Genomic DNA, 13,765 nt, shown 5'->3' on the forward strand with positions numbered 1-13,765 from the left:
TCTTGCTGAAGGTGGATAAGTTAACATGGGTGAGGTGAAGATTGTTTTGAATCATGTGCTGCTTTACTTTACTGTAGCTTTGAAATACACAGAATATTTGAATTGATGAGAGTTGATTAATACAATTGGTATAACTTCTGTTCGCATATGTTTATAAAAATAAAGAACATTTTTCCATCACAGTGGGTCAACTTGCTCAAATCAAAATAATCACCTGTCTCTTGCATGCTGTCCTTAAGCTTAGAATAAAGGCACTCGTTCTCTCATAGCATCTCTGCTGCACAAACCAGTTGCTATCAGGCATTGGTGCACTATTAGGCATTCCCCTAAAAATGTAGAATGAGATGGAGAATTGCATAGCTTAAGGTAGCAGGTATCCTTGGTGAAGTGCTGAGTTACATAAGAGGTGACTGAAAGGGGAGCAGCAGTGGGGACATTTTAACCTTGGCCCAAACTGAGCGAAGTCAGCAGTGAACCCAAAAAAGCAAGGAACTCATGACTGAAGTCTATTCTCTGTAGCTGCTGGATTACTGCATATTCACCAATCAGGCTGCAACACCAGCGCATCCATATGTCCTAATGCTTGAAACACAATGTAAAATACAGGCTTCTATGCACAGCATGCACAAATACACATTCAATGCTTAGAATGCTCCGATCAGGAGCCGTGATACGTTTTAATATAACTCTTCTCCTGTTCAGTTAATTTAGGGCAGATATATATTAAAGTCTTTACACACACACCTTTTCTGATAAAAGGTGTTTTATTCCCACAAGTCAACTACTTTCATGTAATTTACAATATCTAAGGAACTTCTTCATTGTTCATAAATTAGAATTCCAATTAATCTGTGTACTCTGCTTTCAGAATTTATTCTCACAGTATATTCATGTTGCTACACTCTGGGAACACACATAACCAACAAAACTTTCAGATCAACTGAAAAGATAGGCGAGGGATTTGTCACAACAGGTTTGCATTGCACTGACAGCACAAGCATTTTAGTCTATAGCATAACTTCTTATCTGGAATACAGTTCATAAGGAATGGTATACCAACTGATTTAACTGGACGTTAATTGCCTTTTGCCCTCCAGCTTCTATGCCTTGCTGACTGATAAGACAACGAACAAATCTGATAACTGACAACGTGAATGGACCTAATCACAACCTAAACACTATTCTTATCACTGCTATAGGGTGTAATGTTAGGACCTTTACAGAATTATCTTTGGCTTTTAAAGAGATGAGCTGAACACTGTCAACACTGGTGCCCAGTGATGCTTTCCTCAACTGTAAAACAGCTGTTAGCATTACAAATATAGACCATTTTTTCCAGTCATTCATAAAGGCTTCCCTTACAGAAAAAAATTAAGTCTACTGCCTAAAACTCTTATTTTATATCTTTGCACCTGCAGTAATCATCTGTACTTTGGTTTACAGTAACATTGTTTTTCTACAGCAAGAAATTTTATCTAAGCATTTTGATTCCGAATAGCCATTCCTCATACATGATAAAACTTAATCACAGCAAAGAGTACAATAATGATGAAAAAAATGAACAGGAATGCAATTCAAGGGGTTGATAAAGAAAATCTGAAGACTTAGCATTGCTCTGCCAGCCATTCTCTACATAGAAGAGACTAGATTAAACACTCAGATGTAAGGGGAAGGAATGCTATTTTCTTAGAGATCTCTGTCAGCAAACAGGTCATAGGTCACACACACATTTCTCCTTTTTATTTATGAGATCAGTCCAGAAATGACTGAAATACGTAGTAGATCCTTCAGCATTGAAAGAGAGAGAAGATGGATTAATATTTCAGGTGTAGGCTCTTCACCAAAACTCTGATAACAGTACTGGGCCTGAAAGGTCGATTTGTCTTCTCTCTTTTCAGATGCTCACAGACATAGTCGATGTTATAACCAACTGACAGTGTGGAGGGGCCAAATAAGATGAAAAGTCACATTTAATGTATTGAAGAGGCATGAATAGTTACTTCTGAATAGTTCTTATCAACTTGGCATTTTAAGAATATCTCAATAAACGAAGAAAACATTCTCTTGTATCTGTAAGCCAAAAATGTTCTAACATTAGAATCAAACTATTATGCTCTTGCCAGCAGTGGCTGGGAGCAGCACTGGAAACATGTTGTCAAATTCTTCCAATGGTAGTACAGCTACTTCACGGAGATCAATCTGATGAAAAATGAATTCAGCACAGATTTGTGTACTAGGACTGGATATAAATGCAATGTTAATGGAATATTTGGAAGGTCCTATCTTGTTCTGGGTATTTTTGTAGTTTTTGAACAAAGTGGAAATAAGTTTTAAAAAACAGTTTGTTGTGCAGCTCCTCATTGGAATAGCCATATTTGCCAAATATCTAAAGCTGTGGTTAGGAGTGGAAACTGATACTGGGTGAATTCTAGGATGTGAGCCCTCAGAACCAAAGTTTCATGATTCAACAACTTATGATTGCTCCACTTAGGAAATAGTGAGAATTAAAAATTTTAATGGAGGTGGGGTTGTTAAGTGTTCTTAATCAGAATGTTCTTAAGGGTAAGGTTACTGCCATACAGTCATTGTTTCTTTTCAGCAAAATGCTTCACGTCCAAGGCCACAATTTTGCATCTGTCACAGAAAAACGGACAAAGCTACAGGTCCATAAGACAACAACAGAATCCTATTAAAGGTCATAAAATTTCCTTTGTTTTCATGATCCTAATTGCAAATGGGAAGAATTATGGAATGAGCTTCACTAAACACAACAAATCGAGAACTTCTGCATGAAAAATAGAATTTGACTTGCTTAGTCACTAAACTAGTAACCCCATTCATGGACTAATTCATTTTTAATCATTAGATTTGCAGGTCATGAAATAAAAACCTCATCTTTCAGTTTGCTTCTTCTTTCCCTCCAATTTATTTATTAAATACACACTACCTGAACCTCTGTAAATGACTATTTGTTTTTCAATAAAATCTCAACAAAAAAAACTATATTTAAGCTGAGAAGAGCTGGGAAGAGCCCTGCAAAGAGGCGGCTGCACGTCCATTAAATGTTTGTTTAACTCTTACCCTGCTCAATGAATATAACATGCACAAGATATAAATATTGGGCTCTTTTCTCTTTAATAGTTCACGAGCATTCTCCACTCTGATGTCCTATTATTTATATCAGACCTGGTTTACAAAATTACAAATGCAGACTGATTTTGAGTTATCGAGTGCAAGTGTTACAGAATTTTCTGTTTTTGTAAGATGTTGGAGACAGATGGGTGATAATGCTGACATTTTAAGCACACTGGAGAGAGTGTTTCTGGCCTCCCCCACCCACCTAGCACAAAGCGGACTGACGTGTTCAAAAATGATGGATATGGTTTATCACTATGTTTCCACTGAAGGTGTGTTCGACACAATGGCCTTGCACCACATCCATTTTAGAAACATAGCAGCATTCTGCCAGCTGACCAGTCTGTTGATATCTTCCTGCAGTCTACACTTTCTTCCTCACTCTCAAATATGGCCAATTTTTGTGTCATTGCAAACGCCTTAATCACATCCCTTACATTTAAGTCTAAATCACTGACCCTATGCCACGAACAGCAAGGAACCTAGTACTATCCAACATGCAGAACTTGGCTGAAAACAGCATCGCAGTCACAAAAACACCCATTGACCATTAACCATCCTGACTCTGAATCAATTTTGGATCCAACTTACCACTTGGATCCCATGGGCCTTTATACTTTTTTGGCTAGTCCATTATGAGGCACATTGAGGAAAGCTTTTCTAAAATCCACACAGACCACATCAAATGTGCTATTCATATCAACCTTACTTGTTACCTTCTCAAAATATTAAATCAAGTTCATCGGGCATGAACTTCCTTTAACGATTCCTTGCAGACTGCCCTTGATGAACTTGTGCCTTTCTAAATGATGATTTATACTCTGTCTCAGGATCCTGTCAATAATTTGCCCACCATAGGCGTTAGGTTTGGCCTATCCTTTCCTCACTTTTTAAAACAATGACACATTCCACCATTATGCAGCCAGGGAGGATTATAAAATGGTCAGAGCATCCCCTATTTCCTCCCTTGCATCTATTAGCAGTCAGGAACACGTTTCAGCTAATCCTGGCAATTTATCTACTTTCAAAGATGCTAAACCACTTCACATTTCCTCTCTCACTATGCCTATCCCATCCCCATGTTTCTCACTCCTCCCTCAACTATAATGTCTGTATCATTCCCCGCTTTTGTGAAGATAGACACAAAGCATTCATTAAGAACAAGACAAGCTTACAAGCATAAAGCAGGCACTTAGGTGTCCAACATGGCGGGCTGCATGCATATGCACATTCTGTACTGGAAATGCGCTGCCCTCTCCAGCCCCTTCCCCACTCTGAGCTATTTCTATGACTGGAGGCCAGTCAGACAGCCCAGTAGTATGGCAATCTCACAGCAGACATGGAGTTAGCTTGCAAATGCATGCTGCTTCTCCACCTCCTGCCCCTGTGCTTTGCTGTAGCCATTATTTGACATAACAACAGTCACTTTGATGCTGTTCACTGCGTTATCAGAAAACATTGCTGGCACTTTGGGAAAAAAAATTATGCTTCAGAGTGTACAAGTGATCAGCAGCCGAACATTATTATTTCTGGCTGAGGAGATAATTGGATATAGTACAAGTGAACAGTTGGCTTTTCCCCAATGCTTTTGCAATAAGAAGACTGAATGACCTACAAACTTGGAATATACTGAGTATGGGTTAGCATGCCCAGATTTAATAATGAAACCATAATTGCAGTATTTTCCTCAATGAAGATTATGTGGGATGGTCACCATTTTTTACTGTCTCTTTCAAAGGTCTAGGTACCCTGATATCAGATCACTGTGAATACGTTCAAGATTCACTTACAAGTTCAATAATGTACAAAGACACAAGATGCTGAGAGTACAATAATCAGAGTTAAATGATACATTTGCCGTTTCAAAACAAAAATTCAAAAACCCTTGTAATTCTTTTTCAATTGTGCAACAACAGGTTTGAATGGATGTTTTGATTTAAGTTGTTTGTTGGGGGTTTGGGGAATGGGGGAGGGGTGGTGGTGGGGGGTAGGGTGGTGTTGGAGCACCTCATCACCTGTATAGACACTGGCAAAATGGACGTGGTGACCACAAAATCTCTCTAAATTGTATGGATGTTCATCTTTTAATGTAAGAGTGAGCCCACAGAATCGCTTCCCAAGTGTAGTGCCACCACGAATATATATTTTTTAAGAACAGAAATTTCTTTGTTAACTAATAATTAAGTACTATGGCATTTGGCTGAAACAGAAGCCATAAACTGCTTAGGTTTCATGAAATAATGGCCTGAATTTTACAGCCCCATTGCAGCAGGGACGAGGCTCTAAAATGCCACTCTAAACTCCACTGACTTTGGCGGGACTGTAAAATCCCACTGGCCTAAAATTCCGGCCAACGTTAGCACCTTAAAAGATGAGAATGATCTATTCCAATGACTGTCCATCTTCTTTTTTTAAACATTTCAAATAAGCTCGTTCAACCCCAAAGCAGCTTTGACTTAATTGGTTGCTAGAGGCTGTGGCATTGTCACTGGACGAGTAATCCAGAGACCCAGAATGCTCCGAGGACCCGGGTTCAAATCCCACCACGGCAGATGGTGGAATTTAAATTCAATAAAAATCTGGAATTAAAAGTCAATTGTCATAAAAACCCATCTGGTTCACTAGTGTCTTTTAAGGAAGGAACTCTGCCGTCCTTATCTGGTGTCAGGAAAATATAATAATTCTCATGTTATTGGAATTTATTGTAAGGTAGGAACAGTGTGTGTCTGTATGTGAGTGAGGGGGACTTAACTGAATTAAAGACAGCTGGTCTGAAGGCTTTGGTGGATCAAGAAGGGAGTTAGGTTTGAAATGTTAAATAGGTAAACATGGCTGAAGTCTTAGAATGTGAGGTGTAAAGGGAAAATTTTTAGATAAACCTAAGTAATCTGAATTTCAAAAGAGGTGGTGAAATGTTACACTTAGCCAGAAGAAGACAAACAGTGTGTTTATTTTTCCCAAAGCTTACTGGTAAAATTGGTACTATGAACGTTTTTTATTAACAGAAAAGTAGAGTTGAAAAGATTTATTGGAGCAATGGGTTTACATTAAAAATGGAGAAACCTGTATAAAGGAGATGAGATTATGTGTAAGAGAAAGGCACTCTAAGATCTAACAAGTGTGAAAAGCTTCCAGCCTCTAAGCCTCAAGTTGCTGACTACATGAAATGAAGTGAAGAAAACTCAACTTGAAGTCAACTGTTCAGGATATTGTGTTACTTTAACCTGGGTCTTTTAAGATCTATGGGCAGAATTTTGTCCTTGATGGGCGGGTGGGCAGGCCCCACCGGCTCGGCGGCAGGTGGGCAGCTGATCACCACTGCCAAAACGGGCCCCACCGTCATTTTAACTGGGTGGGCCAATTAAGGCCAGCCCAACAGGAAGCACTATGCGCTTCCTGTGTTGGGGTGGAGGGATTCCCCAACTGTCAGAGAGCGCTGTTTGGCGCATGCGCGTGAAAGAGCGCACATCTCCCTGAGACTAAGTGCTGCCTCAGGGAGAGCGCTGACAGTGTGTGAAACTTTAAAAATAGAAAAATAAAAAAATTATTAACATGTCCCCCTCATGTGACAATGTCACACGAGATGGTACATGTTAATAAATATCACAAAAACTTTATTAAACTTTTTTAAAACAGACACGAAACTTCATCCCACCAGTGGATGAGGTTTCATGTTTTTTTCAGAAGCCCGCTGGGGCTCCTGGCCTGCCCATCAACCTTAAGGTTGGACTGGCAGGGCCTTTAATTGGTTTAAATACCCTTTCAATGGCCTCAATTGGCCATTGCCAGGTCGGCGGGCGGACAACTGATCGTGCTGTGCCTCTGCCTTCCTGAATATTTAAATGGGGCGGATGACATTGGGGGTTTCCCCCAACATCATCTCACGTCATTTTCCGGTCTGCAAGCGGGCCCCGCCCCCAGCTCACCGATGGAAAAATTCTGCCCTATGAGTTTTACTGTTGCCTTAACAAAGGTGTAACTGGGAGTTAGATTAATTAGGGGAGCTAGGAGTTATCATACTAATAATTTGTAAACCTATGTATGTGCTTAAAATCATTTTTTATTATTAGTAAAGGTTTAATTTAGTTTTGTTAGAAACCTATAAAACTCAGTGGTCTTATTACTACTGAATTCAAGGCATGCATCTTGAAATAAATACAAATCGTAAAATAGTTTCCCTCTGCAATTTGAACAACTCAATATTTACCAACTGCTATGCCATAACACCTGGTTTGACTAACATGTGACTCCAGGCCCACAGCAATGTGACTGACTTCTAAATACCCTCTGAAGTGGTCTAGCAAGCCAGTCAGTGGTATCAAACTACTAAAAGGTCAATAAAAAGGAATGAAACGAATGGACCACCTGACTGAGGCACCGAAAACAACAAAAGCAAAACAGGGCAATCCTGTCGCGCCTACAAAGTCCTCCTTACTAACATCTGGGGGCTTGTGCCAAAATTGGAAGAGATGTCCCACATACTAGTCAAGACATAGTCATACTCACGAAATCATAATTTACAAATCATGTCCCAGACACCATCATCACCTGGATATGTCCTGTGCCATCGGCAAGATAGGTTCAGCACAAGTGGCAGCACAGTGGTATACAATCAGGAGGGAGTTGCCCTTGGAGGCTTCAACATTAACTCCAGTCTCATGGCATCTGGCCAAACATGGGCAATGAATTGCTGATTTTCACATACCATGCACCCCTCAGCTGACGAATCAGTACTCCTCCATGTTGAACAGCTCTTAGAGGAAGCATTGAGGCTGGCAAGGGTGTAGAATGTACTCTGGGTGGAGAACTTCAATGTGCATCACCAAGAATGGCTCGGTAAGACCAACACAGGCCGAGCTGGCAAAGTCCTAAGCAACATAGCTGCTAGACAGGGTCGGCGGCAGGTGGTGAAGAAACCAACAAGAGGGAAAAACGTACTTGATCTCATCCTTACCAATCTGCCTGCTACAGATGCATCTGCCCATGACAATATCGGTAGGAGTGACCACCGCACAGTCCTTGTGAGGTGTAAGTTCCTTCTTCACATTGAGGACATCCTCCATTGTGCTCTGTGGCACTACCATCGTGCTAAATGGGATAGATTTCAAACAGACCTAGCAACTCAAAACTGGGCAACTATGAGGCACTGTGAGCCATTAGCAGCAGCAGAATTGTACTCAAACACAATCTGTCACCTCACGGCCTGGCATATCCCCCATTCTACCATTACCACCAAGCCACGGAATCAACCCTGGCTCAATGAAGTGTTCAGGAAGGCATGCCTAATCATGACGTGTCAATCTGGTGAAGCTACAACAAAGGACTACTTGCATGCCAAATAGCATAAGCAGCAAGTGATAGACAGAGCTAAGCAAACTCACAATCAAAGGATCAGATCTTTATTTAATTCATTTGCAGGATGTGGGCTTCACTGGCTGGGCCAGCATTTATTGCACATCCCTAGTTGCCCTTGAGAAGGTGGTGGTGAGCTGCCTTCTTGAACCGCTATAGTCCATGTGGTGTAGAGACACCCAAGGTGCTGCTGGGGAAGGAGTTCCAGTATTTTGACCCAGCAACAGTGAAGGGACAATGATATATTTCCAAGTCAGGATGGTGAGTGGTTTGGAGGGGAACTTCCAGGTGGTGGTGTTCTCATCTATCTGCTGACATTGTCTTTCTAGATGGTAGCAGTTGTGGGTTTGAAAGTTGCTGACTGAGGAGCCTTAGTGAGTTTATGCAGTGCATCTTATAGATGGTAACAAACTGTTGCTACGATTCGTCAGTGGTGGATGGGGTGCCAATCAAGTGGGTTGCTTTGTCCCTGGATGATGTCAAGTTTCTTGAGTGTTGCTGGAGCTGCACTCATCCAGGCAAGTGGAGAATATTCCATCACACTCCTGACTTGTGCCTTGTAGATGGTGGACAGACTTTGGGGAGTCAGGGGGTGAGTTACTCGTCGCAGGATTCCTAGCCTCTGACCTTTTCCTGTAACAACAGTATTCATATGGCCAGTCCAATTAAGCTCTGTAGACCTGCTACATACAGTCATGAATGGTGGTGGACAATTGAACAACTCACTGGAGGAGGAGGCTCCACAAATATCCCCATTCTCAATGATGGTGGAGCCCAGCATGTCAGTGCAAAAGATAAGGCTGAAGCATTCGCAACAATCTTCAGCCAGAAGTGCCGAGTGGATAATCCATCTTGGCCTCCTCCGGAGGCCCCCAGCATCACAGATGCCAGTCTTTAGCCAATTCGATTCACTCCACATGATATCAAGAAATGACTGAAGGCATTGGATACTGCATAGGCTATGGAGCCTGACAATATTCTGGCAATTACACTGAAGATGTGCTCCAGAACTTGCTGTGCCCTTAGCCAAGCTGTTCCAGTACAGTTACAACACTGGCATCTACCCAGCAATGTGGAACATTGTCCAGGAATATCCTGTACACAAAAAGCAGGACAAATCCAACCTGACCAATGACCATCCCATCAATCTACTCTCCATCATCGGTGAAGTGATGGAAGGGGTCACCAGCTGTGCTATCAAGCCGTGGCTTGAGCAGATCAATAACCTGCTCACAGACGTCCAGCTTGGGATCAGCCAGGGTTACTCAGCTCCCGAACTCATTACAACCTTGGTCCAAACATGGACAAAAGAGCTGAACTCCAGAAGTGAATTGACATCAAGGCCGTATTTGCTTGAGTGTGGCATCAAGGAGCCTGAGCAAAACTGGGGTCAATGAGAATCATTGGTTGGAGTCATACTTAGCACAAAGTAAGATGGTTGTGGTGGTTGGAGGTCAATCATCTCAGTTCCTAGACATCATTACAGGAGTTCCTCAGGGTAGTGTCTAGGCCCAATCATCTTCAGCTGCTTCATCCACTAACTTCCTTCCATCATAAGATCAGAACTGGGGATGTTTGCTGATGATTGCACAATGTTCAGCAGCATTCACAACTCTTCAGATACCGAAGAAGTCCATGTCCAAATGCAGAAAGACCTGGACAATATCCAGGCTTGGGCTGACAAGTGGCAAGTAACAGTCACTCCACACAAGTGTCAGGCAATGACCATCTCCAACAAGAGGGAATCTAACCATCGCCCCTTGACATTCAATGGCATTACCATTGCTGAATCTCACACTATCAACATCCTGGGGGGTATCATTGACCAGAAGCTGAACTGGACTAGCCAAATAAATACTGTGGCTACAAGAGCAGGTCATAGGCTAGGTACTCTGCAGTGAGTAACTCACTTCCTGACTCCCCAAAGCCTGTCCACCATTTACAAGGCACAAGTCTGGAGAGTGATGGAATACTCCTGGATGAGTGCAGCTCCAACAACACTCAAGAAGCTCAACACCATTCAGGGCAAAGCAGTGTGCTTGATTGGCACCCCCGCCATAAACATTCACTCCCTCTTCCACCGACGGGGTAATAGCTGCAGCGTGTTATTATCTACAAGGTGCACTGCAGCAACTCACCAAGGCACAATAGGCAGCACCTTCTAAACCGCTACCATCTAGAAGGACAAGAGCAGCAGATAGATGGGAACCTGAAAGTTCCCCTCCAAGGCACTCAGCATCTTGACTTGGAACTATATCACCGTTCCTTCACTGTCATTGGGTCAAAATCCTTGAACTCCCTTCCAAACAGTACTGTGGGTGTACTTATACTTGACTGCAGCAGTCAAGAAGGCAGCTCACAACCACCTTCTCAAGGGAAATTTGAAATGGGCAATAAATGTTGGCCTAGCCAGTGATGCCTACACCCACTAAGTGAATAAAAAAAATTAAAAGCATTGGTTGTTTTTCCACTTCTGAATTTTGATATGGAAAAACTACTTCTATTTTAACTCTTAATTATTTTGAAAGTTGTATGGAACAGACAGAAATTTCCTTATTGACATATTAACATTCATGATTACAGAATAGCATAACAAAACTATAAATGTGACATAAAGAGAACAACAAGCAACTGGAACTTTTACAGGAGCAACAAGATCAACATTATGATGGTGAATCAAATGACTTAGGGAAAATTTTCTTTGCCCTCAAATCTCTTATCTCAAAGAACAATTCAGAACATTTATACTAGTTATCATAAGTCAGATAAAATGGCCTCTTACTGTATCTCTTTGGTCCGTCTTCCAAGCAGAATGAAAGTGTTAATGTTGCATCATCTTCAAAAAACTCTGTAGCAAAGGCATCCCACCACAGGTTGTCACTATCCTGTGGACAAAGAATTTTGGAAAAGGGAGCAATCAATGCTGAACATCCAACTGATTTAGGTAGAAGATAAAACTGTACACAGAATATGCTCAATCTGAAGATTATTCATTTTGAAAATTAAAGTATTGCATTTTTTTCACATTTCGGAGATAACACAGTTAAAGGTATATCTTCAATATGTGGGTGGTAACCTGGTGAAGTGCTTATTGTTATAGAACTCATCCTATCTTCATTTCAACAATGGAATACAAAAGTGGGTATGATAATGAGCGGATCTGTTATGTTGGAATACCACCAAAGTGGTGGAGATGAACGTTTCCACTCTTTAGATCTCCCAAATCATTAACTATTTTTCAAAGGAGGTGGAAATAACTCTGCACTTGTCCCAGTGGCAGTGAGACAGGTGAGATCAGGAGCTCAGTGTGGTAATCGCAACTGCAAAGACACATTCTCTCAATTTACAACAATGGTGGATTCACATTCCAAAAACACACAAGCAGGATAGCTTCAGGAAGAAGGAAACGATGATGTCACCAACCGGTGGGAAAAGTTACAAATAATAACAGAATGAAAAACCATAAAAATACAGGCTGAAAACAGTGCTGATCCCTCTAATTGGAGGCTGAATTAAAGTCCATTCTCTAAATTTAGATTTCCTCTCGGGGACAAGTTTACCAGCACACAAATAAATCTGAAACAAGCTCATACATATCTTCTTGAGCAATGAACTACGCAGGCTGCTTAATTGTGAAGGGAAGAACAGAAGTAAAAAAAACGAAAGTGGAAGGAAAGCAATAATCAATCCTGCATGGCACACAATGTGGTATTTTACATGCAAAGGATTTGAAAAGACTCTCTTTGAAGGGTGCAGCTACAAAACACTCAAGATGTTTGACACAATCTAGGACAAAATGGTTCTAATGAATGATATCCCCAACACTCGACTCAATATTGATCACAGTCGATGCAGTATGTACAATCCACAGGATGCACATCAGCAATTTACTTTGATAGCAACTTTGTCCCTTCCCTCCCTCTATTACCAATGAAGAGAAGAATAGCAATGCTGTGGAAACACTATCCAAGCTCTGCTCCCAAGTCACACACCAACCTAACTTGCATGTATATCAGTGTTCCTTTATCACTACTGGCTCAATATCCTGGTAGCTTTAACCTAACACCATTATGGGACCTTCATCGCCACAAGGATAACAGCAGTTCAAGGAAAACATCCAACATGACCTTCTCAGGGTTACTAGGGATGGGCAAAAAATACAGTGGTTCCAAGGTCAACCACATCCCAAAAACAAATATTTTAAAAGTGTAATCGCTATAAATTATCAACGTAATGCTTATTTTTTTTTATTTTACAGGTCCCATTATTTGATATCTGCTCCAGCATTACTAACATTGTCATCAACTTTCTAAGCACAGTGTATGAAATTTTATGGTAATAGGGAGAAATACAACATCTACCTCTAGATATTTAATCTATTTAGAGTTTTTGCTTTGGAAGCACAAACTGCATCAATTTTCCGAATTGATTTTATGGCTCAAGTTACTGTTCAAACTTATTTACATAATCATACACATAAAATTGTCCACGTAGTAGCACAATTGAGAAATGTTTTAAGAACTTCATTCTTTTTGCATTAAAAAGTGCTTTTGCATCTAAAAACAAAGCTTAATTTTAAGAGCCTCCTCAAAAGCCTGCAAACGAGTGCAAAGAGTGCAAACCTGCCACGGTCATTAACTTGATCCGGGGATGTGGCCAGTTTTGTCAGCAGGATTTTAACTCTCGGGTGTCACTAACATGGCCTGACATTGAAACCTTCCCAAAGTCAACATGACATCAATACCAGCAGGTGAGAGTCAAAAATTGTGCAAAGCATGAGGTCAGGTCACCAGAATTTATCCATGGAAATGGTCACCAGCAAGCTAACTAAGGAACTGGGAGGAAACCAGAAAGTTTGTGATTGGGGATTGCATAGCCTTCATAGTTAAAACGGCACAAGCATGCCCATGATTTCACTGGAACACAGCTTTACGATTGGTATTCGACAAGTTGAAATAGTGGGGGTCAGGAACATGTCAGTAATGTGGGACAAACTCCTGCCCTCCAACCATCCCTGCCCGGTTGGTTGGGTTAAAATAAGTCCTATAATCTTAGAATTCAAACAAAGCAATTTAGAAGTGAAAGTTACGGAAAAAAATACAAAGAGATGTGACAATGTGGCACATATGGCTCCAGGGGAAAAGTAGGTTCAATCAGCCAAATGGTCTATAGCTGTTCCTCTAATATGATTGAGTCATTACCTCAGAATGGCTGTATTTGTGAATTTTCCTGGTCAAAATTGCGGGGGTACTTCAACAGTTTCAACTGGCACTCCTTC

General features: G+C 41.1%; 1 protein-coding gene across 8 annotated transcripts in view; it reads right to left on the bottom strand.

The window, feature by feature from the left end:
• LOC121280429 (LIM domain-binding protein 2) overlaps positions 1 to 13,765 on the bottom strand; it is a 330,324-nt gene that overhangs the window by 215,500 nt on the left and 101,059 nt on the right. For all 8 annotated transcript variants that reach the window (XM_041192706.1, XM_041192886.1, XM_041192969.1 and 5 more), the window contains exon 2: positions 11,270 to 11,372. In XM_041192706.1, the coding sequence (XP_041048640.1) occupies positions 11,270 to 11,372 (103 nt within the window). The remainder of the gene's footprint in view (positions 1 to 11,269; positions 11,373 to 13,765) is intronic.

The sequence above is a fragment of the Carcharodon carcharias genome, chromosome 1 (genome assembly GCF_017639515.1).
Source record: "Carcharodon carcharias isolate sCarCar2 chromosome 1, sCarCar2.pri, whole genome shotgun sequence".
NCBI classification, from domain to species: Eukaryota; Metazoa; Chordata; class Chondrichthyes; order Lamniformes; family Lamnidae; genus Carcharodon; species Carcharodon carcharias.